We start from the raw sequence: 25,663 nt of genomic DNA on the forward strand, positions 1-25,663 counted from the left end.
GAGTATGATTTAACAAACTTTTTGTCATTCAGTTTATCGTGGATCGAATCATTTGTATTCATGGCAAAGATTTTCGCATGATAATAGCCAAACATGCACGATTTAAAAAAAATAATTTCTGTAATACGTCGTATTTGGAGTTGAGTTAATCGAATATCGACTCAACATGCACGCTTATCGTTCGTTCTCTATCATGCTTCTTATCTCAATCAAAATATACAGAGTATACATTAGATTACATCTTCCTAATTGTAAATACTAATGGGGTATATTTTATTTTTGCAATTAAAAAATGAAGAAGTAAGCAAATTTAAATACTAAGTTCATATTTGGGAGAAAATTAGAAGTCCTACTCCACTAAGTTTAGTCAACGAGGATTGAGGTGAAGACAACGACCCTCGAGCTCGATTCCATCTCTCTTCCTGCATAATTCCTCACCACATCCTTCTGTTTGTTTTTCTTTACATTTTCCATACCGCCATTTCGTTTGTACCGATAATAAATTTTCAGTGATTGTTGATCGGAAGAAATTGGAGTAGCGACGAAGATGGTGAAGGAGACCGAATATTACGATGTTCTGGGTGTGAGCCCCACAGCCACCGAGGCCGAGATTAAGAAGGCTTATTATGTCAAGGTGTGTTTGATTTTGATTTTCAGCCGTGCCCTAGCTTTTTAGGACTAATTTTGGGGGAATATGGTTTTTCAATTCAGTCTGTAACCGTTGCTATGATTTACTTTTGTGCATGATTTTGAGTCGAAATTTGGAATTGGGGTATCAATTTGGGGGATTTTTATGTTTCTAACTGGGGTTGGATGAAAATGCTTGTTGTAGGCTAGGCAAGTTCATCCGGACAAAAATCCAAACGATCCTAATGCAGCACACAAATTTCAGGTGAGCTGATTGATTTTCCAAGTTTTTATCTTGTTGTTTGGTGAAATGCTCACCTATTAGTTTTATAATAGTAATATGATATGTTGATGTTTCATGTACACTGAGGTGGCTATTCTTTCTTTTGTACTTTTCCCTCAGATTTTGGGTGAAGCTTATCAAGTTCTGAGTGACCCGTCGCAGAGACAAGCGTATGATGCTCATGGGAAATCAGGAATTTCGACGTAAGTTTAGTTTGAGTTATTTCATGCATTTAGCTATTGGCATAAATAAATGATGGTTTGTACTAGGTGTTTGCTCATCCCTTTGTGATAATATTCTATGTCAATCCTTTCAGAGATTCAATTATCGATCCTGCTGCAATCTTTGCCATGCTTTTTGGAAGCGAGCTTTTTGAGGAATACATCGGCCAGCTTGCCATGACATCAATGGCTTCTATGGATGTTTTCACTGAAGGAGAGGAATTGGATACTAAAAAGTTGCAGGAAAAAATGCGGGTACTATTTTATTTAGATAAATTTCTGCCTCGAGTGTTGATGGGGTTACATGTGCTAATTCTATAGTTTCTTATTTCTATATTGAACCAGTTTCATCAGATTATTGCTCTAAATTACATCTATATTAATTTGTGGTTCATTTGGGTGGCAAAAAACATGTTGGTGCAAAAATGTCCCTTAGCTTTTGGTGAGCTATGATAGTATTAAAGTGATACCTTATGCACTTACTACAAAACTGAGGAGTTTTGTCTAAGAGTCTTGACTTTTGATTCATACAAAACTGTGAGTCATTTTTGTTCTTTTGAAATACTTACCGTTGAGATGGGAAGCATCATTCCCGTCTACTGGTAAAGAATATCATCGTGCAGTTATAGACTTAGGCCATGTTTGGTAGGGGTGATAACTCATCTAGGGATGGAAATCCATGAAAAAAAATGTCATTTTTTTCATGGATTTCCATCCCTAGATGAGTTATCACCCCTACCAAACATGCCATTAGAGTGATAGTTTTTTCTCTCCTTAGTAATCCAGTTTCTGCTTAAACAGCTTCATTGGTATATTTTATGTTGTAGTTGGAGCTTGTTTGTCTCTTTTGTCTACAAAAGGCACCAGGGCCATAATAATTCCAGATTCCAACTTTGATTTGTGAAGTTGACCTAGTTTTAGGATTTTGACAAGCTTTAACACAAAGAAACAAAGTATTATGTTATTGTTAAGTAATTTATGACTTCCGGGCATCCCTTTCATTATGGAGACTGGGCACTTAGTTATTGATGTAGGAGTTCATTGTTGGTGCGAAAGTCCTCTATATTGGTTTTCTGTTTAGCAAAATCTCCTTTTCAGCCAAGTTTTGATTTTCCTTTTGAATTTAGAGTGTCCAAAAGGAAAGGGAAGAGAAGCTTGCTGGCATACTCAAAGATAGACTCAACGTGTATGTCCATGGAAATAAAGAGGAATTCATCCGCCATGCTGAGGCTGAAGTATCGAGGCTTTCTAATGCCGGTGCGAAATCCTTTGCAATTTCCTTCATTTTCCTTGTCTTGTAGCCTGTCTTCTGCTATCTTTTCTCATGAGGAGCTACAAACTCGCATATTGATGGCACAATGTTCTAAACAGCTTATGGTGTGGATATGCTGAACACGATTGGCTATATATATTCAAGGCAGGCAGCAAAAGAGCTTGGGAAGAAGGTGATGTACCTTGGTGTACCATTTGTTGCTGAGTGGTTCCGCAATAAAGGACACTTTATCAAATCCCAAGTAACAGCTGCAACAGGTTAGCTTAAACTCACTTGATCCGTAAGCTGCTTCGCTTGGTCGTAATCACTTGCCCGTTTCTCATCTTAGTCTGTCCAGATCAAATTCATGCGTCTTGAACTGAATTATTCTAATTACAATTTTAGACACTGTTGAACAACCATCTGTTTGTTGTTTTGTGATAGTCAAGCAAACACAACTCTAGACACATAAGTAAGAACTTATGTAGACAACAAATCTCATCTGCCTCTCTCTCTTGTCATGTGTAGTTTATTCAAGGTCACAGTCGACACATGGACAGAAAGATGCCCCGAGAAATAAGATATGATTACCTAGATTCCTTAATACGCAAGCTTAAAAGTGCAGGGTAACTTTGGTTAATTTTGGCTATATCATAGGGAGCGGCACGATTAGCTAGATTCCTTAATACGCGATCTTAAAATTGTGTGTTGCTTTTTTCCTACAAAACTCATGACATGATATTATATCTGTTGTTGCCTTAGGTGCGATTGCTTTAATTCAACTGCAAGAAGACATGAAAAAACAGCTCAGTGCTGAAGGGAATTACACGGAGGAAGAACTTGAGGCATATATGCAATCACACAAGCAGTTGATGATCGACTCACTTTGGAAGCTCAATGTGGCTGATATAGAAGCAACCCTTTCTCGTGTTTGCCAGATGGTTAGCCAACAGCTGTTGTTTCTTTTGAATCTTTACTTTAACTGCTTCACAGCGAATTTCTTTCTGTTTATCGATGAATTTATGCTCTCAGGTTCTACAAGAAAACAATGCAAAGAAAGAGGAGCTCCGTATGCGGGCAAAGGGTTTGAAAACTCTTGGCAAGATATTCCAGGTAATTGAGAGGCCACCCTAATGCTCATCAACTTCCATATATAAGTTATCATATAATGTATTTTACTCGAATTGTTTTCAGAAGGTGAAACCAGCTAACGGTAGTAACAGTGTGCCAACTGATCCTGCAAGCGACACACTGTTTGGAAGCGGGCCAAGTCATAGCAATGCTCCTTCAAGCACATCTGCTAGATCAGTAAACGACGATAATGTCTCTACAACCACAGTATAACTTTGTCTCAACCCTCCCTATTTCCCTATAAGAAACTAAACAACGATATAAATCTAAATAATTTGTTCATTTATGTCGTTTCATGTCTTGCCTAACGACTATATTTATTGAATTATACAGAGCCCGTATGTGGAGGCTCCTCAGATTGCCGGAAGCCCGTACAATAACTTTCCAAGGTCAGCTGCTCCATCTGGTGTTCACAGACAACCATAAGCATGCATCACAGATTGGGAGAGCATTTGCTGTTGTATTATTGTGGTATAATCTTTGCTAGCCTAGTGATCAACTAGTGTATATCATTATTATTTATTATCATTACAGATGTATGGATCATGTACCAAACTTTGTGCTTACTTTATGTAATTTGTCCAAACCAGAGTATGTTAGTAGAAAAGTTATGCTCTTCAGATTCATCACATTGTTTATGTCTACATTTTTTTTTACTAATGGTTATTTGCAGTCTTTGGTGTGGCAAATTTGAATGCCATTCAATTATAATGCAAGAAGGTAAATAAACATAACAAACGGTGTGCCCGAATGAGTACATATATATATATGACTAGTCAAGAGAGAAAGGTTGCCATTAAAGATCTCTTACACTAAAATGCACCTCAAACAAGTTCAAACTTAGAGCACAATTATTCAGCAAAGACGAGCTATTCTGCAGTCGTGAGGAGTAAGAAGACGGAAAAGGAGGTTGCAGCGGTGAATGAGATATTAAATCCCGTTGAGGGTGACCACGACTCTGCGAGGAGTAGCTTCATCGCGGTGCTCACATAGCCAGATACCCTGACAAAAAGACAACTCAAGCATACATGAAAGAACACCTCTGCAAATAACTTCCAAATGGCAATAATTTGGTTTGAAAGGAAGAGCCAAAAACTCAGCAGTGTCCTAAGATAACAATCTGGGAGCATAAAAAAAGGGCATGCAACTTATTTCCTATGCCTAATAGTATGCCCTCTACTCTAGTATTTTTAGTAACCCCACCATAAAACTGAGTAAAATTCAGAGGCCATCACATCTTTCAAATTCATTAGTGAGATTATATTACATTTGATATAACATATAAGCAGGCTGGCTCTTGGATAAGGTTAAGCTTTTCATTCGTGGAGGTTAACGAAAAAATACCTGCCAAGTTCCCATATTCAGTTGTCCATCTGATATAGGGATCCTGCATAAGTAGGATATAAGGAATGGTGGTTAGTCAGTTCAATTTGGGCAACAGTAATAAGCTGCAACATAAATTAAAATCAGATGGTTGAAACTCGCACGTGAGGGAGCAGCCAAACATAGATGACTTGATGTGTGCCGGCATGTCATCTGGACCTGCGACATCACGACAAGGTTAACTACCAAATCAATTTGTTATCAAGTTCAAGAATCTAGATTCTACTTTGCTTTTAGGTTTTTTATGCTTATACTTCACATCTAACTCTGTGAATTTCATGTTGGTTTGGTACTTTGTCTTAAATAATTAAACAATGAAAAAAGTAGCTCACATTATGACTCCTTTTTTCTGTGTTCGACAATGTTTCAAAGTTAAAACTACCTGCAGCAAATAAAGACTTAATTCTCTTCTAAGAAGCTTGGAACAACTCCCAGGAAAGAAGTTTTATGATGATTCCACGACCATGTGGTCAAGCCCTCTTTACATACTCAAGAAATCTCATAAATCTCTGATCCTATCAGTTCCCACCCCATATCCAGCAAGCAACTCATGTTGACGAGGGTACATCACACAGTGCCCACCCCCATAGCCAGCAAGCAACTCAAGACGCATTTCTAATATAAGGTTCATGCATTGGTTAAGACATTTCGGGGAAGCTACCCTTTCGGGAAACTAAATTTTTCACTCAATTCCAAAGCAGCTCCAACTTTTTTCCATCACTACCAGTAATCTGTGGTCAGCACAAGGAGGATTGGCAGCAAGAGGATCTTTCACATGTATCACCTCTATATAAACTAGAAACTCAGATCATCAAGTATGCACAGAGCTATCATGCAAGCATAGACAACACTAGTTCTCCAAAGGGAATGCAGTTTCAAAGAGAAGAGATCTATTAATAACTGTCTTTTTATGTACTTATTATATCAGATAAAAAAAAGGCTGAAAATGGACCGCACCTTCCAAAGTATGCTTCCATGGTGCGGACCTCCCCTGAGACGAAAAATCTAATGCGTGAATATCATCCTGTAACAAGATTTGATAAGCATGCACAACCACGGAAAAAGAAAACCTACTTCTGGAACAACTTTGTTCAGAAATGTCTCTGTGTCATCACGAACATCCGAGTCATAGTTCTCGTTTATAGTTAAAGAAGCACTTGTGTGTTGCACTGTTATTAGAAAATGGGTTGAAAACGTGAAAAAGTTAAGATGAACCAGATTCTTGAAAAAGAAACATTTTACAGTAGTAAAAATACACCATAGGAGTCCGAATAGGCAGAACTTACGGAAAAAATGTGCAAGACCACACTTAAACCCTGATAGATCCTGCCCAATCTCCTTCAAAATCTGAGACAAGATGAAAGGTAGTGAAGCACAAGCAGAAAATAATGCAGTATTTTCCAAAGGGTAGAAGTCATCTTCATTGTGACCAGTGTCAATCAGCAACAAAACAACCCAATTGTGCACGTAAACATTTTCCTCACAATTTTCTCATTTCTCACTTGGTTAAATAGAAAAGGCAGTTAACCAAGGCATTTAGTGATATCACACTTTGCTTTGAGATATTCAGACTACATGCAAAACATCAGAAAACGAAGTATATTCGATCATTCTATCCTATATATGTCGTGATAAGAGGCCTCGGAGAAGTCTTCGAGGTACATGTCTTGTCAGTTTAAGAGGCACACTCCACTACTCCAGTGCAACCAGATGCAGCGTGCATCTTCCCTAATCAAATCCTGTTTGCAATAAATAAACCCTAACTGGGAATGGTCAATCCTAATTGGTGTGGATGTACACAAATTTTTGCCTCAGCTTTAGAGATGAAGTTCTAAAAAAATCTTCGCCAAGCAAATAAAATTATCCCCATCTAAATGAACGAAACAGGACACACACACACACAGAGTTATAGTGAAGTAACAAGAAATTCAAACACTTCTGATTGAATTGAAATCATTCCTAGTAAAAGTTCAATTAAGCAACCAATGGCGGCAACAGTTTAGTAATGAATCAAATACAGAAAGAAAAATTAAGACCTTGGAGGTGATGAGATGGCAGCCTCGCCTCTGGGCGGGGATGGTGATGGTCTTTTGAGCCCATTTCGGCGCCGTTCCAACAGACGGTGGCGACGGTGATGCTGTAGCCATTTGAATCTGCCGGTAATTCACACGAGTAAAGTGCAGCTGCCGCTTCTTGAGTGCTTGCGTCGTCGGGAAGTTGAAGGAGAGGAATTTCGCTGTCGTTGCCGGAATCACTGAGGAAGTGGACCGCGGCACCGGTGGCGTTGGGACTACAGCTGCCGCTTGCATTTGCGAATTTCAGATTAAATATAATTTCTTTTTTAGAAGAAAACGGATTAAGAACTGAAGCTAGGAATATAAAGTAAGCTTACAATTTACTAAATATCACGATAATATATTCGAAAATAAATTAGGAAATTCTGTTCCAGAAATATTATTTCGTCGATATTAAAGTAAAAGATTCAAGTGCCTTGTAATAGTGATTGTTTTGCACCTATTTTGTTTGTTGGAAAAGAACAAATTCTGGCAAATATAATTTCAAATAACTTATTCAAATATAAAAAATACTCGTATATTAAGATTTCAACACTGTACTCTCCTTGAATTAGCTGATAAATGTTAAAATAAAACTATACTCCAAATGCATAATTTTATACTATAATAGAAATTTCCTTAAATGAATTTATTTGTTGTTGTTGATAATAATATTAATACAAACACAAAATGCTATCCATATTTTTAAAATTCCCATTATGATTTGTTTAGTAAGTAAATAAAAGAATACGTACTAATATAAACATAAAATATGATTCATAATTCTAAAATTATAGTAGTATTAAAAATATCTTAAGAGCGAGTTTATTTTTTAGAAAATACAAGCAACCCTTAGTGTAGATATTAAATTGAATATTTGTGTGCTACTGTACAACGAAATATTTCACAGATACTGTAATTTTGTGTGGATTGTGGAATGGTATCCAACTTTTTTCTTAAAATAATACTCATCCCTCCCATTTCAATCTAAAGCTTTAGTTTTTTAGCCTTTTAGGTACGAGAGAGATAAATATGAATGATTAAAAAAGTTGTTTTATGCTAAAAAAATTACTGTTATCTTGACACGTCCCAATAAGAATTACTCCCTTCGTCCCCGATTAAGACTCACACTTTGACTGGACACGAGTTTTAAGAAATGTAAAAAAAAATTGGTTGAAAAAATTAAGAGAATGTGAGACCCATTTTTTTTATATTGGTTTTATAATAAAATGTGAGTGAATTGAGTTAGTAGAATATGGGACCTACTTACTATTTATGGTAAAAATGAAGTGTGACTCTTAATTGGGGACGGACCAAAATGAAAAAGTGTGACTCTTAATCGGGACGGAGGCAGTATGAGTCTCTTACATTGGAAAAGGGGTAGTGAAAAAATGAATTTATCTCAACACTCGGTCTTACTACCATCTCGATAGCATGGTATCAATGTTCAATGGTACATGAAACTTAATGGATGACAACACAAACAATACAAAACAAAACAAAACAAAACAAATGATAACAATATCATTGTCATATAATGTAAAATTGTAAATGGCTATCCATAACATGGCCAAGCAAGTTGATACAAATCGGTCGCCAAAGACATCCAAATCTAATTTTTTAATACGCACCTGCAAAACACTACACAGAAGTTGGAATACATTGCACCATCAATTTTGAAATCCCGGCATCTTCAGACAAGTCTAGCTCCTACCATGAACAACAACACGATGCGAGTATGTATTAGAGGCAATATATGATGAAACACCATAAGGTGTCGGTATGGATAAAGCGGTGCAGCTATGACAAGTTATGGATAGCAAACTTCTCTGGATAGTCACTATAAATATCCAACAGAACAATCAACTTTCGATCACCCTCGAAAAAATCTAAACACATAGACTTAAAGTATAATAAGGGGGTGTTCGGTTGACAAGACTAAATCTCATGATTAAATATGTATCATGTTTGGTTCATAAGATTGACCCTCACAACTTAATCCTAGATGGATAGTCTCATGATTATTAGTCATAACCTCCCCCCTCCAACTAAAATAATCCCACAACTTAATCCTAGATGGATAGTCTCATGATAATTAGTCATGACAACCGAACGCCACCTAATAGTACTAACTATTTATATACCAGTACATCCTCATTTTGTTGCTTGAGCAATCATATTGCTTATGGAGCTAGCTTGCTCCTTGGCTGCCTCCACCAGAGAATCCTGTAAAAACAATTGGTTGTTACTTGGTAGGCTACAGAGTTTAGAATGGAAATCTTTCATAAGATTTCAAGTTTACATACTTGTGTAGCTATTAGGCGTGCCACTGTCTTCTTACTCGACTCTTGAAGTTCACCAGCAATCAGGATTTCATCTAATATATAATAAGCCTGCCATTACAGTAAACCTAGAACGTTACAATGAGGTATGGTGACCACAGAGCGTCTGCACTATACGCTGTATATTACACCATAAAGAAAAGAAAATAAACCAAATAGAATGAAACAAAACTATAACATCATGAAATAAAAATAGCAGTTATTCGGATACACGACTTCTATGGGTCAATATTTATAATTAGAAATGAACAAGCAATTAAATATAGGGGCTTGAGTCCCACTGAAAGCACGGGAGCAGTTTTCTCACCATGTGATGAGGGTTATATACTTATATTATAATTGTACTTTATGTGCAAGTTGATTCCCTGACTTATTTGGCAGTTGGGCTTTATTTGATCCAATGCAGATATATGATTAAATCTCTTTATTAGCTAATATCTATAAATCTCAAAAAGTACAGGAAGTGTGTGGAATCAGACCAAAACCTGTGCCCTGGGCAACTGTCAAAGAAGCGCTTATGGCCTTAGGCAAGGCAAAACGCAAAAGCTAGGTCTTATTCTGTAAGAACACATACATAGAAGGATTGAACGCACTACTTTTTCACACTTCTAGTCATGGAAGCCACAATAGCCATTGAACTTTTCAAAACAAAAACTATTAATGTGAACTGTGAACTATCAAGACAAAAACGAGAATAGGACAACAAAGAGAGACAAGAGTGAGGAGACAATGCCATCAGTTAGTACCTTCCAGGGTACAACTAATAACAGAGATAGATGTCTCACAGTTCACTCTAAACATATTTTGGACAGATGAAAATTCCCCAAACATTTCAAAAACAATTGAGGCAACTATCAACATACCTTATGGAAATTAAAGATCAAGTCCAGCTCACAGACCTAAAAAGACAGCAAAATAACATGTTGAACCTCATATCAAAAGGTAACTAAAATCTTAAAGGAGATGGTTGCTTCAGTTTGAGCCTTACACTTCCAAAGTAGCGATCTAGTATCTCAACAAAATGATGGATAATTTCAAGGACCTCCAATTCATTATCATCCTGGTCAATGCACATACAGAAATAAAGGCTAGCATACCTGCAAGATAATCAGTTCATTGCAGAAGAATTAGCCGTGCACATTATACAAGTACGGGGGCAACACAAGTTATATTAAAAAATGTGGGACAGGTTTAGAGAGAATACAAAATTTATACTACCTTTTGTAAACAACTTTGTATCCCCTCCATTCAACAAAGTTACAAAGCTTAGGGGCTCTAGTGAGAATCATACCGCTAAGCTCCCGGATAACCTTTACCAGGTAGAACTCCTCGTCAGTTAATTTTGAAAAGAGTTGAGAATTATCAACATAGCTTGAACGAATAACAAGCAAATTAAGTTTGAGAAATAAACTCTTGTATCAATTCTATGTTTTCAATTTTCACCATCATATTATAAGTCAAAGGAAGACGGAACTAACTCTAAGCAAGAAAAGGGTTAACAATGAGATGAGAATGCACTTTTTCTTACGCATACATCAATAGTAATGACATATACCTTTGTCCTTTCCTTTTGAGAATATGGTGAGTACCATTTTGTCAACCTTACTTTTCCTTGTCTGCTAATCAGAAGAACAAAGTGAATCTGAAATGATGGAGAAGCTTTAGTTGCTCATCAACAGTACAAAAGCAGTACATCACTTATCGACGGCATAGCTCATAAACAAGAAAGCAATAGGAGAAATTGAGTTTCTATCAACATATGGACTAGGTACACAAAACATGGTCAAGCTAGTAATTTAGTTACATAGAAAATGGCATAGCATCCATCTAAGGACTGGAAAAGACACAGCTTAAATGACCTACACAGGTGCCTTGTTACAATGCACAGTTGCACACAACACGGATACTGATTGATCTCGTATTCTACCTACATAAATCCTAGTTGATCAATTCTATAGTTGGAATGGTATCCTGTTGACAGCTTGTAAAATAGTAAGAGCAAAAATTCATTCGTTTGTTTTTTCATTCACTAGCTTATGAAAACTGGAAGTGCCTTGTTTTCGAATTCATGTCAATTTAACAATAGCCGAGTCTATTAACCCCAGCGGCATCAATAAATAGAGCGATGCAGAAATGAAGCTAACAAACAAGCCAACACAGCTAACATGTACGCATTGGAACTCATAAATCCCGATTAATTCATAATATTAGAGAAATTGAGAGGAGATGTAATCAACTAATCAGATCACGAAGGTGGAAAGACAGAAATCACCAATTATTTCGTACACAAATACACGTATGAGAATAAAAAATGTGAAATCGCGCTTAGAGAAAGTGCAGAGTCAGAAATAGGTAGGAATGGGGAAGGATACCATGGCGGGGGTGGCGGCAAGTCGTCGGAGTTGCAATCGGAGGTCTGATCTCAGCTGTTCACAACTTCACAACCGTCTACTTTTTTCAGATTTCATTTCTCTATGTTCTTATTCGGAATTTATTGGTCGAAAGAAAATTAAAAGTTAGTCCTTCACCTTTATCGGAAATATAGTTCTGGCCCGATCTTTAATATTTAATTATTTATTTTAGTAAATGATTAAATAAAATACGAATAAGATTTAACTTCACTCCGAAAATTTACAAATCATTCGAGTTATAATTTTCCGGATTATAATCTTCAGGTTTCATGACACTCGTCGAGCCAATCGGCCTCTATTTTTTTATTTTTTTTAAAAACTAATATATTTATGTTGTTAATTTTACAGTATCTATAATAACTAAATATCTATATTACAAATGAATGTTAATTCATATAGAAATTAATATGTAACTCACATAGAGAACATAATATACAATTTTTGTCCTAAATAATAATTATTCTTATTTAAAAATTTTAACATATACTAGTTTTTTATCATAAATGCAAAAAATAAATAAAATATTGATTTTATAAGTTGCAAATAATGATATGTGTACATTTATAAAATAACACTACTAATAAAATGTAGTATAATACCAATAAACTAGTACAGTAATAATTTGATGATGTCATATATAATCAATCAACTACATGCTGATGGAACTAACGCAAATAAAGTTGAGGTCATACAATTCCACAAACCATATGGAGTATAACTGAAAGAAAAGGACTAGTTTATACTCCACAACCTCTCAAGCAGAGCAGATATTTTCTCTCTATAAAAAAGCCAATAAAATCTCAGTCACACTTTGACAATCTCACTGTACAGAAAACCTCCAAAAATGCAAACCAAGACATCATAATAATCTTTAAAAACTGATGAAGTCATCCCCATGCCATTTCAGTTACTTCCTTATGGATCAAATACCGAAAAGACGAGTTTTCCTCTAGCCAACATACGCACTTTTCAGGTCGACTCTTTGCGAATCTGTCGATCACCTTCTGCTGATATTCAGGTAGGCAGTCACTAACAACTTTCAGAAGTGCAGACATGCCAAGTGACATATCCTTGGCATAATAGTGCAAGATTTTTGGCAGGTACAGCCTTTTCTGCTTATGGACATACGCTGTAGCTTGTATGAACTCTTCTTTGGCAATATTCAGATCCTCAAATATACTCTTTGCATTGTAAATGCGAATCTGCAATTTGAGAAAAAAAAAAGGAACGAAGAATACACCATTTTCAGCTGTGGACCAGAAAGAAGAAGATCAATCAAGCAAGTCAGAGAAACATCTAACAAATGGCTTACCGCAGGGTCAGAGCGTGCTCCTGAGCTAAGTGCGAAATGAACCAGAGGTTCAGGATAGTCAATAGCATAGACATGTCTTGAGATCCCATTTTTGAATTTCCTCCCCGGAGAGAGAAGTGTCTGAAGCCACTGCATTCGTGCATGCCATATTAAGTCAACAAGTTGCTAAATCAAGAAAGCTATGGAGTGGGGAAGATTTCAGTTTTGTGTCAGATAATCAGCAATCAGGAAAAGACTATTATTATCTCAATAAGTTGTTTTGATGTCTAATTAGTCAGGATATAACCAAAGTCGACCGGATTGCATTCACGTGTAAAGTACTCGTTTTTACATTACAATATGCCCAGCTCAAGAAAGTCATTTACCGGAGCAGAATAGTGAGATTTTATTCCCAAAATGGAGCTTTGTATGTCGTAAGCATTAATGCTATGCCCACCCACATTATACACAGCCTGAAAGGGAGTTTGCAAATGGAAATGTCAGATATGTAGACAAGAACCTAATGAAAGACTGAGCGCATAAAAATTCTCTTATCAGCCATTATTACCTTTGTGATGGCAGTGCTTTTTGTATAGGTTTGAGTTTCATATGCTAAATGAGCCTGCAAACAAAGTTGATAATAAATGAAGGAATGCATCATTCCAGTTTGCAACTTGATGCATATAGCCAGTGAATATTCAGTTTACAGATTATGCATCTCAGACAGAATTCAGCTTGCATTCTGATACATTTTTTTGTTTGTACGAGAGAACTATAAAAGGGGTAGCAATATTATCTTGTTATATGTAATGATTTGCATCAGATCAGGTTCAGGCCACTCACGCATTTATTTATGTTTATTTAAAGTGGTATGGTCTTTATCAGAATATAATGTTAGAGAAGGGCGAAAGACATACATGCATCGTCAATGCATTGTGAATATTAATCCAAAAGGCAAGCTTCTGTTCGCGCCTCATCTTCCTCGGGTCAAGATTCTCAAGACTTTTGACTAGAGACCTGCAAAAAGTAAAAGCAAATGATCACACTGCAAAAGCATCATCATGCTTAGTTATACCAAGGAGAGATAACTATTCACTCTCAACTTAAGGGCCCATATGGAACATAATTAAATATATTTCCTATCACCTAGCTTTTTTATGTTTAAGGTAGATATATGATCCAATTCCATTAGTTTTTCATAAATGGAGTTTAAATAGGGCACATTTGTAAATACAAACCTAAACTTCTGAAGCATTATGGCAGCGTGACTGTAACTCTCGCCATCTAAGCATATCTTCAGGACTTCAACCATTGCAGCATAAGGTCCATTATCTTGTTTCAGACCTTCAATAGTGTAACTCTCAGAAACTTCATCATTACACTGAGGACTCCAATTGCCAGATAAGTTTCTGGGAGAAAAAGTGCTTGAGGACCAGAACGATGAATTTGAAGAAACTGAATACCCTTTATGACTTCGTGTGGAGCTGCCCAGTTTGCAGTAAATGGCAGATATACACCTTAGGATACCTTCAGATAGCTTATCCGGGAAAATGCAGGAATCATCAATGCAAAAATTACCAAGATGCTCTGCAAGACAACGTCGTCTAAAATAAACAACACTCTTCCTTTCCTGCAATGCACCAACCATATTCAGTCCAAATATAAGATGAATTACTATGTGAGTGCGTAAAAAACCAACTGTATTCAATGTGAAACAAGGTAATAGGTATATCACCCTTTCAGATGATGACTTTGGAGTAGTAAACGGAGCCATATCATTTGGTCCAGTTAAGGCACTAGTGGGGGATAAATCTCCTTGATTTTCATAATAATCTTTCGTTCTCTGTGCTGATTGATCAGATGAAACACGTGGCTGTATTCCAGTCATTTGTTGGTCTCCCGGATTACTTGGGATAGTTTTCTGGAGAGATGTACGATAAACACTCTTCCTTTCCTGCAATGCACCAACCATATTCAGTCCAAATATAAGATGAATTAATATGTGAGTGCGTAAAAATCCAACTGTACTCAATGTGAAACAAGGTAATAGGTATATCACCCTTTCAGATGATGACTTTGGAGTAGTAAACGGAACCATATCATTTGGTCCAGTTAAGGCACTAGTGGGGGATAAATATCCTTGATGTTCATAATAATCTTTCGTTCTCTGTGATGATTGATCAGATGAAACACGTGGCTGTATTCCGGTCATTTGTTGGTCTCCCGGATTACTTGGGATAGTTTTCTGGAGAGATGTACGATAAACACTCTTCCTTTCCTGCAATGCACCAACCATATTCAGTCCAAATATTAGATGAATTACTATGTGAAAGCAAATATATGTGAGTGTGTAGAAAGCCAACTGTACTCGTGTGAAACAAGGTAATAGGTGTAGGTATATCACCCTTTCAGATGATGACTTTGGAGTAGTAAATGGAACCATATCATTTGGTCCAGTTAAGGCACTAGTGGGGGATAAATATCCTTGATGTTCATAACAGTCTTTGGACATTTCTGACTTTATTCTCTGGGATGATTGATCAGATGTAACACTTGGCTGTATTCCAGTCATTTGTTGGTCTCCTGGATTACTTAGTCTAGTTTTCTGGAATGATGTACGATAGAGAGAAAGAAGATACTGTTCCAAACGCACTATTTCAACATCGAGTGTAGTGATTTCTTTCACCAAATCTGATGAAGTCTGCAGCAAACAGAGCCAAATAATCGAATTACTCCACCATACATAAAAAAAAAAGGAATCACGAAGCAACTAAGTTCATAATAGCAAAATGCTCCAATAGTAGAATCACTGAATCACAAAATGCAATACTGCTAATTCTGTGTTTTCACTTGCTATTATTTCATATAGTCGTCTATCAAGGTGAATGTGAAGTCACATTGCTTCAGAGGTCTCTTACTTGCACAAACAAACATGTTTAACGCTTGCTCCAAGTATTCCAACGGAATCGAGATTCGGCATAACAAAATGAAATTGGGCATTTTTGTTAAACAACTGGAATAACAAGACCTCATACATCCCTTTCAGCAAAACAACCAAAACATGTGAAATCCACAGCAAATGAATGTTAAATCTATGTAACATAACGGCATTGCCTTCATCATCATCAGCTCATCACCATAAATCACATTCTCCCTTTAACCATTCCACACACACACAATTAAATCGGCATTATCCACAATTAATGCAGCAATGTAGGTACAAACATTACTAAAACACAAAAACCACAACAGCAAAATCAACTCACGCGATTCATATGGTGGGAAGGCGTGGACGACGACATGTTGAGCGGGCTGCAAAGAGGCGATGCAGCAGCGAGCAGCGGCGGAGGAGGAGGAGAGGAGAAGCAGTCCATTTGAGTTCGCGACCAAAAATCAGAATAAATCAACGAGGCAGCACCGACAGTGGCAGAGGAAGAATCGCGAGGTGGGGCAGGAGAAGGAATTGGAGGAATAAAATCATGTAAAAAATATCCCAAGGGTTGGCGCCACGACAACAATCAGCATATGCGAGCAGAGGTGGAGAGGGGCCGAAGCGATTAAATGGAGAATGCCCCACAGCAAGCGAGATAGGGTGGGTGGGAGGACATAATAAATTTGGGGGGGATTCAGTAGGTCGACGCCATTGAAGAAGGAAATTGAATGGAGAAACGGTAAAATGGTAATTATGGTGGGAGAAGGAGTGTTGTGATCATCGTCTTCAGCTGCACTGTCGGTGAATGCTCACTTATTTCTGTATTTTGCGGCAAATGAGAATATATTTCAAAAATACTCCTACAAATTACTCAAATCTTTTTATTTAATATTTACAAATTACTAAAACCGTTTTTTATATTTAACAAATTGGTGTTTAGAGATTGAATTCTAAATTATAGTATAAAGTATGCAATGGAAAGAAGGAATAAAGTGGGCGTACGGAATAAAAAGTAGTAATAAAATTAAAAAGAGAATAAATTTTTCTTGCCAAAAATTGGAATAAAGTTATGGAAGACAAAGATGGAATAAGTAAAAAGAATGAATTTTTTTATAAAAAAAATAAATAACTCGACTATCTTTATTGATCTGGAAATGAATATGACTTTATTGGGGTGGATAGCGGTGCTAATCATTGGCGGACGCAAAAATGAACGGGGACGGGGGCTAAATTCTCAAATTTTACGTTAAAATAAATTTGTAGGTAATTTAGATTATTAATAGGGGCTTTTATATAATAATGTGTATAGAATATGAATAAATTTTAGAACTTTATAGTAGAAAAAAATTAAAAAATAAATTCATTAGGGGCTAAAGCCCTTCCCCCATTGTGTGTAGGTCCGCCAGTGGTGCTAATTGTATAATAAAGTGCGAATAAAATTAAATAGTGAAAAGTAAAATTCATTTACTATAATTAGTATAAAGTAAATGAGACATGTATTTGAAGACGGGTCTGAAAAGAAAATATGAGGCATGTAATTACATATGGAGTATAAAATGGCCGATTATATCATAACTTTGACATATCTCCAATTGTTCTATAATCTTGTACATAGGCTTTTGAATGATGTGATAGAGGGAAAATACTACGCGGACAAACTTTCGACTAAATAAATGACATCCTTTAATATATAGTCAATCAAGTATTTAATTTTTACACGTATACATGCTACGTTAAATTGAAAAGATAGCAAATTTTTTAACGTGTGACAACTAAGAAAAAATATTAAAATTATAATATTATCAATCGTTTTCAAGAACTGCGAGATTGAACAAACTTTGTGCTGGCTATTTATCCTAAAATGAGTAGATAATTTACTTTCTTTTGTACTTTTTCTATTTGAAAATAATCATAATAATTGCATGCTAAATCTATGAACCATCACTCGAGTGTCGAAAATTGCATTTTAGGGTATGATTGACCAAATTTAATGATATTAGTATATAATATACTTTCAAACATTTTACAGATATAGTATGATTATTAAAATGAAGTAGGAGTACTAGTAAGAATATATAAAAGAACATTACATTTTCCAAAATATTACACGCACGCGCAATTAATAGTCGAAAGATATGCACATGACAATGACGAGTGGTACATGAGATTTAATAAAACGTAACATTAAATATTCTAAATAGGAAAAATATAATCTAGTTGTATGCAACCTAAGATTGATTATTGATAAGAAGTAAGTCACGTGATTTTATTGTTTTATACTACTATTTTATCTTTCTAATTTAGTAACTCTATCAAATAGTAATATATTATCGACTTATCGAGGGACTTGGTTTCAATTAAATAAAAGAAATGCAAAAGAAATTGGAAGGAAATTAGATGTAAAAGACAATAAAATTAGATCTATTTTTATATGGAGTACTATTAATTTTATAATAAAAATGTGAATGTAAGGATTTAGTGATATTGAAATCCACTTATTAGAAATTTATTAGAAATTTGTAAAAGAGTAAATAGAATTTTTAATTGAAAATGCACTGAGATGGAAAAATGGAATATTTTATAATGAACGTTATTAAAATTGAATTCTTTAGTTAAAGATGGTGGGGGATTATTATAACAAATTTTTTTATATTGGACAGATGAGTGTAGTATGCTTGGCTAGATTTTCCATTAGATATTTTGTCAAATTATATGCATAGTATCGGTTAAATGTACAATAAACATACAAAAAATGATTTATTGGATTAAATTTTAGATGGCAAATATTATATCATGCATATGTAATTATATTCAGCAATTTAGATGGCGAAGATTATATCATGCATATGTAATTATAGAAGGATGATATGCTACCTACTTTATTCGAGCTTCTTATATGACCTTCTCATTCGATGCACGTTTAATATTGTTCATTTTAATTTGTATAGTATTTAGTTTGATCATGATACAATAAAAAATATTATTGAATATTTTAATTTTATAAAATTCATAAAAATCAAAGTTTGATTTGCTCGTCTTCTATATAATTTTAAATAAATTAGTAAAATAATAAATCAAGCTTTGATTTGTTATGAATTTTGTACAATTAAAATTTACAATAATAAATTTTAATATATTAGAATCAAATTAAATATATATAAATCAAAATGAACAATATTAAACGTATTTTAAAGGATAGTGATACTCAGCTCACATAAATTTTGAAATATAGTACCGTTTCGATGAAACATTCTCTTGTACTGTATATTGACGAAAAAAACATTATTCATTCTCTTGCCGTACTATTAAATTGATTAATTGCTATACAAATAATCGAGAAAAATGAATCAACTATTGTTAATTTGAATTCATACAATAAGTAGCCCTCTTGCAAAACGATTATATCAATTAATGCTATTACCCAATAATATTAATTCTCACTCGTTTTGTAACTTCAATTCCCAATTGTTGATACTTTTTTCTCTCTGATAATAAATTTGATTATCTAACTACATACTGTACTTATTGCGATCAATTACAGATTCAAACCAATATTCAAATGTTTTATTACAATCATTATGGCACAACGCGAACTGAAAATTCCTAGCACGTAGTATCAAATTTCAATAATGCTACTTTATATGACCAAATTAAAATAAATTGGAGAATGGAGAATATCATACAATTGACTTGGATAACAAACGTCATCACCCACGTAATTGGATCTCCAAATATTTTCTGAAGTTGAAAAACTCAATTCAAACTTACTGTAGTTTAGTTTGTATACATAGGTCAAAAACATGATTATGCAATCAAACCATATAAAGATATAAAGTGTATTTTCTAACTGCGGCTGCTATTTTTTCTATGGTTATATAAGTCGAGATACCAATCATGACAACACATAATAATATTTTCAAAATTAAAAGAGTACCCAATCCTATCTTGACCGTTTGCTCCCTAAGAATTTTAGTTATTAGGATCTATCAAAGGGATTAAAAATTGCTCCCTAAGAATTTTAGTTATTAGGATCTATCAAAGGGATTAAAAATTACTTTATGAAGTGAGTTATTCAACTAAACTTGGATGTCAAACTATGTTTTCAGGTTAAAATATATTATACTTAACGTACATCTCCAAATATGGAAATTAAATAACACTAGTGACGACACAACTATACTCGTTAGCAATGTTGTCAAGTATACTCCAGTGATCGAGAATACTCGGTGATTAAAAAATTATCAATTTCAATTCTAGTAAATAGGAATGGTAAATTTAACAAATCGTTGACAGGAATGAAATTGTGGTTCCGGTTCAAAATCGTCAGTTTTTAGTAATCTTGTCAACCTTTCTAGTAGTAGTATTATCTTTCAACTATATTTTTTAAATTTTTCATATATTTTTTTTTCAATTTATAATTAAGCTATTAACAGATGTGCGATTTAAAAAATTTAAGAACAAGAACCGGACCAATAGAGTCATATACGAACTCTAATTGAGTAAAACCCATGATCTAATTCTGGTATCGAAAAGCCATGATCCAATTCCAGGGATTGAAACCACAAATTCCGACCTAACCATGCATCTCACTACGACACCACCACCCATGCTAAGTATTCATTAATCACGCATCAAGGTCACCAATTGAAGAAATTTTAATTGCTCCAACACAGAGACGGACCTACATGGACGGTTGGGGGTCTCATGGTTCCCAACAATTCTAACCTTTACTATACCGTGAATATTCAAAAGAATTAAATAGCCACTCAGCACAAGTGGTAAATTTCTTGGTCTATCGACTGCCGGCTCTGTGTTCAATTCCCAACAAGATTATTTGGGCTTTAATCATTTTATTTGTATTTTTACTATTTTTTATGATATTTTTTTATACTCGTTAACTGTACACAAAAAGTTCCTGTTTAATAGTACTTCATTAAAAACTTATTTCAGAATTTATACATAATTGATACTTTCAATTTTTTAGCTATTTATTGTGATGTTTTTTTCTTCTATAACTATTATATACAAAAATATTCATGTTATATAATGAAGATAACTTATTTCAGAATTTATAAATAATTGATACTTTGAAATTTTTAGCTATTTTTTGTGATGTTTTTTTTCCATAACTTATATCCAAAAATGTTCATGCTATATACTCCTTCATTAATTAACTTATTTTAAAATTTATTCATATTTATTATTAAATATATGGTAAACTGCTTCTAAAATCATGAACTTTGCCAAAAGTTTGGTATTTCCCGTGAATTTTAAATGTTGCACGAAAAATCACATACTTTGCCGGGTTGTGCAAATTTCCCAAACAACCCGACCCGGTAGTTTTCCGGCATAAGCTTATCTTATGTGGCAGCCGGATGCGTGACTAGGCAGCCGGAACACAAAACTACGTCGTTTTGTATTTTGCAAAAAAAAAAAATTTACTAAAAATAACAGATTTCTTAAAATATAATCCATCCTAATCATGCTTTGTGTGAAATCAGATTTCATAAAAAATCAGAGGTAAAGTGAGAGAGAAGGATGGTGGCGGAGATGAATTGGGGACGTGAATTAGAAGGGGGAGATGAATTGGGGCGGTCGGCGGTGGATGGTGATGATAGGGGCGGAGCCAGTGAGAGGAAGGGACGGAGGGCGACGGAGCGCCGCCGCCGCCGCTGAGGAGATGAATTGGGGCGGTCGGCGGTGGATGCTGATGATGGGGGCGGAGCCAGCGAGAGGAAGGAACGGAGGGCGACGGAGCGAAGATTTGGCGCGACTTGTTTGCGGAGATGACGGTGAGAATGAGGTAAACAACCAGAGCGAAATACGAAATCGACGAAGCAGCAATTGCCTTTCTGCAGAACTCGCCGAAGTAGCCGCAAATCGCCACCCATCCGGCGTGGCTGTTGCCGTATTTCCCCATGTACCCCACGGCCGTCGCCACCGCACACGTCGCCATCAGCAGCACCGTCACGATCTACCCCAATTTTCCCCCAAATTAAACTCAATTTCGTCAATTATTCAAATATACGAGACTAACTTTACCAGATCATGCAGGAAGATGTAGAAGATGAAAAACCTATAAACAATTTCTAAAAAAATTGAGAAAATAAAAGAGAAATTGAATGAATAATGTATAGATCTTAGTTGAAATTAATCGTGATATTTAGCCAACTTGGGCGTTTTTTTATGTTAGGAGAATTAAAAATTAATAATTATTCCATGTCATCGCACACTAAGCCGCCACAACATCTTCCACGTTAGCTTAAATACACACGTCAGCACACTACTTAGCCGGAAAACCCGACTCGGGAAATTTGCACACGAGAGTAAAGTTCATGATTTTTTATGCAACATTTAAAATTTACGGGAAAAACCAAACTTTTATGAAAGTTTATATATATATCTAGTTTCTATATCATCTAATTAAATCTATCACATTATTCATTTCCCTCGCATCATGGTAGTGTCGCAACTTTTGGCTATGCCGCCATAAAAAAATAGCTTACAATTATTACTAGGAAATTGGAACCCCCCACTTTAAAATCTTGTGTCCGCCACTGCTCCAACAAATCTATTTATTAAGTACTAATCTATTTATTACTACTACAATTGCATATGCAATTTGAATTTTTGAATTTGACATTTTGCGACGAAATTAATTATGCTCGGTCCAATCTATTAAATATACATTCGCCCACATATAGAATATTATTCAATGCTTTAGCATGAAACCATGTATAGAATATCATTTCATGTATAAACATGAAACATTCAATAATTATACACTACTTTACAAAAATATGAAGAGATTTATTCGCATATGATGTGAACACGAAGGTATTATAGTAGTAATACACAATGACAGATGATCTTATCTGCAAACGTATCAATACATGATGATTTTGTCTCCAAATCTGCCGATCGACAGCTAGAACATGCATTTTCAACCTCTGTTTTGTTCTTCAAATTATAGCTTCAACTCAATTCGATTTCCATACTAATAAAAACTCCTATCTATGGAATATCCAAATTCCAAATGTGGATCGACGGATTCAGAAAAAAAGGACTCAAAATTATTTACAGCGGAGAAATTAATCGATCAATAGTTTAATCAATCAATTAATTAAGGAGGATTGAGCCTTCGTTGATCGTGTTGAGCCTAATTCTGAAGGATCGAACCGCCAATTTCGCTCGCCGCGAAGTGTATCTATGCAGCTTCCTCACTGAGCCAGATCTCGAAACGCCGCTCGGTGACGGCGCCGCCTTCCTCTGATGTTTGGCGTGAACGGACGAATCGCCGCCGATTTTGATCGGATGAATCGACCGCGGATCCTCCTCCGCCACCAGAACAGGCGAGATCCTCGACTTGCGGCTCCGCCGCGGATTGAAGTCGTTGAACGCGGCGCTGGCCTTGACGGCGAGCGCGGCCATGTCGGAGGCGGCGAGGCGGCTCTGGAGCCTCGACGCCGGCATCACGAAGTAGATCTGGTCAGGCTCCAGCGGCTCCTCCGCGTCGAGGCGCGGTATGTAGTCGTCGAAGTAGAGGCGGTCGGAGTTGCAGAGGAAGACGGAGTCCGGCGACGACGTCTCGAATGTAATCACCTGCGACGCCGTGACTGGGAGAGGATACCGCCGGAGCTCTCCGGCGACGGAGATCACTGTCGCGCACGGTTTCTGATGGCGAGAGCGATCGGAGCCCGACGATATGCAACATCCCATTTTCGTTTATGTGAGTGTGAAATCAATTGAGATTTGAGAGAGAGAGAGGAGTGAATGTGTAAAACTAAAATGGGGAAATGAGGCTGGGTGGGGTGGGTTAATATAGAGATGGGGTGGGGGGGTGGTGAAGGGGTAAGCACGTGATGTAAGGGGTGAGTCAGCAAACCTTCCGTCTCAAGCATGTGCTGCTTCCTCGCCGCGTGCCCAATTCTTCTAACAAACTTCCGTTATGTTTCGACTCTTTTTCATATGTCTCTCTTCCAATAATTATTGTTTCACTTTAATCGTTTATCTTAGAGTTAAGGCCACGTATGGTCCCCTATATATGGCTGTTTTACCAATTTGGTCCCAAATATTATCTTTTTGATTATTTGGTCTCTCATAAATTAACTCTGACCCGATCTCAACTTGACGGAACCGTCAATAATAGACGGCGAAGCTCTGTCAACCCCCTCGCCCGCCGCCACGATCGCCTCCCCGTCTCCCCCTTCTACGACGCCGCCGCCTGCCTCCCCCTTCTACGACGCCCGCCGCCACGACCGCGCCACCTGCGCCGCCCACCGACGCCGCCGCCCTCTGCACCACCTGCGACACCGAGAGCAGTAGCTTATTACTTGGTGTTGGAGTGCAAGTGGTGGGAAGATTTCAAAATTGGGGGTTATGAGCTTTAGGTTACTGAAATGAAGAATGTTGAAAAACCCAAATGGTTGGAGAGGTTGCCTTTGGAGCTTGAATTTTATCCCACTGATACTGAATTCGCCGACCCAATTGCTTACATATCTAAGAGAAAGAAACGAGTGCTTTTGGCGCGGTCGTGGCGGCAGGCGTCGTAGAAGGGGGAGGCGGGCGGCGGCGTCGTAGAAGGGGGAGACGGGGAGGCGATCGTGGTGGCGGGCGAGGGGGTTGGTAGAGCTTCGCCGTCTATTATTGACGGTTCCATCAAGTTGGACCAATTCGGGTTAGAGTTAATTTGTGAGGGACCAAATAATCAAAAAGATAATGTTCGGGATCAAATTGGTAAAACAATCATATGTTAGGGACCATTTGTGGCCTTAACTCTTTAACTTATTATTATAATTTTGAATATAAATGAAAATTAAATGATCAAAATATCACAAACAAAAAATAACTCACTAAATAGCTTAAGTGTCGCCCTCAATAATGCCAAAAACAGTATAAAAAAAAGCTAAATGAAAACAAATTGTTTAATTTTGATGAAAATGTTTCATGATTTTTTTTTTCCCTTTCATCTGCGGGTCTGCCAAGACCTTTGGTCTTCCGCTTGACGTAAATATTGATTTTATTGAGGTGTATGACGAGATCTTTCAAGTTCCCTCATAGACAAATATATAAGCGTGAAATTCAGAAGAGCAAGCACGCTTCTCATTATTAACGCATTCTCTGTCTCTTTACACTCATCTATTATTGTTCACACATTACCAATCAATTTTTGGAGCATTTGTTGCTCGATTTGCAAAAGTCCTTCAAATTTATTAGGGCCTAGTGAGTTTAATGTGCTTTTACACACTAGAAGAGCATTTAGTTGTGGTGTATTTTGTCTTACATAAAGAGAGTTTTATTTGATTCGACTTACAGTTGGTTTTGTTGTTTTTACCATTGTGAATTTTATTTTATATTTTGTTATTCTTTTACTTTGATTATGAGAGTTACATTTTTGTCCCTAGGCTAATCGAATAACTTTTTTCACATTCCTAACAAATTTTATTTTTAGGTATGAAGCTTTTCAGACATGTTTTTAACAAGGTTCGGTTCGTTTCTAAAATTATGATAAATATGAGTACTGTAGATATTAAAGGTTCACTAATTGTTTGGTTCTAAATATCTTAAACTTAGATACTAGAGTTCCACCAATTTTTTGGTTCTAAATATCATCTAATTCATTGCATCTGCCTAATCTATTACAATCGATTTTAAACGTGTTTTTGTAAGGATTTACACGTCTGAATCGATTACAATTTAATATGAGCATATTAATAATAATTATTTTAACTTGACA

At 36.1% G+C, this 25,663-nt stretch overlaps 5 protein-coding genes and 1 long non-coding RNA gene across 6 annotated transcripts; 2 read left to right on the forward strand and 4 right to left on the reverse strand.

Annotated features, from left to right (window-relative positions):
- The first annotated feature begins 368 nt into the window (after nt 1–368).
- On the forward strand, nt 369–4,140 carry LOC125221734 (chaperone protein dnaJ 10-like). The gene is made up of 10 exons (XM_048123951.2): nt 369–634; nt 833–892; nt 1,031–1,113; nt 1,227–1,386; nt 2,259–2,388; nt 2,503–2,661; nt 3,146–3,324; nt 3,416–3,496; nt 3,578–3,721; nt 3,848–4,140. Exons 1-10 carry the CDS (start codon nt 548–550, stop codon nt 3,938–3,940), a joined length of 1,176 nt encoding a protein of 391 aa, XP_047979908.1. The 5' UTR covers nt 369–547; the 3' UTR covers nt 3,941–4,140.
- Nucleotides 4,141–4,257: 117 nt separating this feature from the next.
- On the reverse strand, nt 4,258–7,269 carry LOC125221735 (uncharacterized). The gene is made up of 7 exons (XM_048123953.2): nt 6,934–7,269; nt 6,184–6,244; nt 5,972–6,066; nt 5,855–5,888; nt 5,002–5,056; nt 4,859–4,901; nt 4,258–4,516 (listed from the first exon to the last, which is right to left on the reverse strand). The coding sequence occupies exons 1-7, from the start codon at nt 7,204–7,206 to the stop codon at nt 4,445–4,447; spliced, it is 633 nt and encodes a 210-aa protein (XP_047979910.1). The 5' UTR covers nt 7,207–7,269; the 3' UTR covers nt 4,258–4,444.
- A 1,195-nt stretch (nt 7,270–8,464) lies between these two features.
- LOC125218866 (AP-1 complex subunit sigma-2-like) lies at nt 8,465–11,803 on the reverse strand. Its single transcript, XM_048120645.2, has 8 exons — nt 11,666–11,803; nt 10,849–10,935; nt 10,512–10,603; nt 10,282–10,390; nt 10,157–10,192; nt 9,258–9,344; nt 9,096–9,177; nt 8,465–8,661 (listed from the first exon to the last, which is right to left on the reverse strand). The coding sequence occupies exons 1-7, from the start codon at nt 11,666–11,668 to the stop codon at nt 9,106–9,108; spliced, it is 486 nt and encodes a 161-aa protein (XP_047976602.1). The 5' UTR covers nt 11,669–11,803; the 3' UTR covers nt 8,465–8,661; nt 9,096–9,105.
- A 508-nt stretch (nt 11,804–12,311) lies between these two features.
- LOC125217867 (Serine/Threonine-kinase, putative (Protein of unknown function, DUF547)) lies at nt 12,312–16,710 on the reverse strand. The gene is made up of 10 exons (XM_048119430.2): nt 16,262–16,710; nt 15,400–15,696; nt 15,055–15,273; nt 14,731–14,949; nt 14,234–14,625; nt 13,913–14,012; nt 13,564–13,617; nt 13,382–13,468; nt 13,017–13,145; nt 12,312–12,906 (listed from the first exon to the last, which is right to left on the reverse strand). Exons 1-10 carry the CDS (start codon nt 16,367–16,369, stop codon nt 12,592–12,594), a joined length of 1,920 nt encoding a protein of 639 aa, XP_047975387.1. The 5' UTR covers nt 16,370–16,710; the 3' UTR covers nt 12,312–12,591.
- LOC148933846 (uncharacterized) lies at nt 12,594–13,845 on the forward strand. The gene is made up of 2 exons (XR_016134692.1): nt 12,594–12,722; nt 12,805–13,845. It is a non-coding gene; the product is annotated as an uncharacterized LOC148933846 (long non-coding RNA).
- A 6,006-nt stretch (nt 16,711–22,716) lies between the features above and the next one.
- LOC125219481 (poly polymerase) lies at nt 22,717–23,711 on the reverse strand. The gene has a single exon (XM_048121460.2). It carries the CDS (start codon nt 23,644–23,646, stop codon nt 23,047–23,049), a length of 600 nt encoding a protein of 199 aa, XP_047977417.1. The 5' UTR covers nt 23,647–23,711; the 3' UTR covers nt 22,717–23,046.
- Nucleotides 23,712–25,663: the final 1,952 nt, after the last annotated feature.

This window comes from Salvia hispanica, chromosome 1 (assembly GCF_029641045.1).
Source record: "Salvia hispanica isolate PSC_SH4W2 chromosome 1, Shi_PSC_v1, whole genome shotgun sequence".
Classification (NCBI taxonomy): Eukaryota; Viridiplantae; Streptophyta; class Magnoliopsida; order Lamiales; family Lamiaceae; genus Salvia; species Salvia hispanica.

Excerpts from the sequence above, each read along its gene's own strand:
- LOC125221734 (XM_048123951.2), top strand. The coding sequence starts at position 548 with ATGGTGAAGGAGACCGAATATTACGATGTTCTGGGTGTGAGCCCCACA. Across the intron at positions 893-1,030 it reads ATGCAGCACACAAATTTCAG|ATTTTGGGTGAAGCTTATCA; the intron begins GTGAGCTGATTG and ends CTTTTCCCTCAG. Across the intron at positions 2,662-3,145 it reads CCAAGTAACAGCTGCAACAG|GTGCGATTGCTTTAATTCAA; the intron begins GTTAGCTTAAAC and ends TTGTTGCCTTAG.
- LOC125221735 (XM_048123953.2), bottom strand. The coding sequence starts at position 7,206 with ATGCAAGCGGCAGCTGTAGTCCCAACGCCACCGGTGCCGCGGTCCACT. Across the intron at positions 5,889-5,971 it reads TGAACAAAGTTGTTCCAGAA|GGGAGGTCCGCACCATGGAA; the intron begins GTAGGTTTTCTT and ends TTTTCGTCTCAG. Across the intron at positions 4,517-4,858 it reads TGAATATGGGAACTTGGCAG|GGTATCTGGCTATGTGAGCA; the intron begins GTATTTTTTCGT and ends TCTTTTTGTCAG.
- LOC125218866 (XM_048120645.2), bottom strand. Across the intron at positions 10,604-10,848 it reads CTCAAAAGGAAAGGACAAAG|GTTATCCGGGAGCTTAGCGG; the intron begins GTATATGTCATT and ends TACCTGGTAAAG. Across the intron at positions 9,345-10,156 it reads TGATCTTTAATTTCCATAAG|GCTTATTATATATTAGATGA; the intron begins GTATGTTGATAG and ends CTGTAATGGCAG.
- LOC125217867 (XM_048119430.2), bottom strand. The coding sequence starts at position 16,369 with ATGGACTGCTTCTCCTCTCCTCCTCCTCCGCCGCTGCTCGCTGCTGCA. Across the intron at positions 14,013-14,233 it reads ATAATGCTTCAGAAGTTTAG|GTCTCTAGTCAAAAGTCTTG; the intron begins GTTTGTATTTAC and ends TACTTTTTGCAG. Across the intron at positions 12,907-13,016 it reads GAGCACGCTCTGACCCTGCG|ATTCGCATTTACAATGCAAA; the intron begins GTAAGCCATTTG and ends CTCAAATTGCAG.
- LOC125219481 (XM_048121460.2), bottom strand. The coding sequence starts at position 23,646 with ATGGGATGTTGCATATCGTCGGGCTCCGATCGCTCTCGCCATCAGAAA.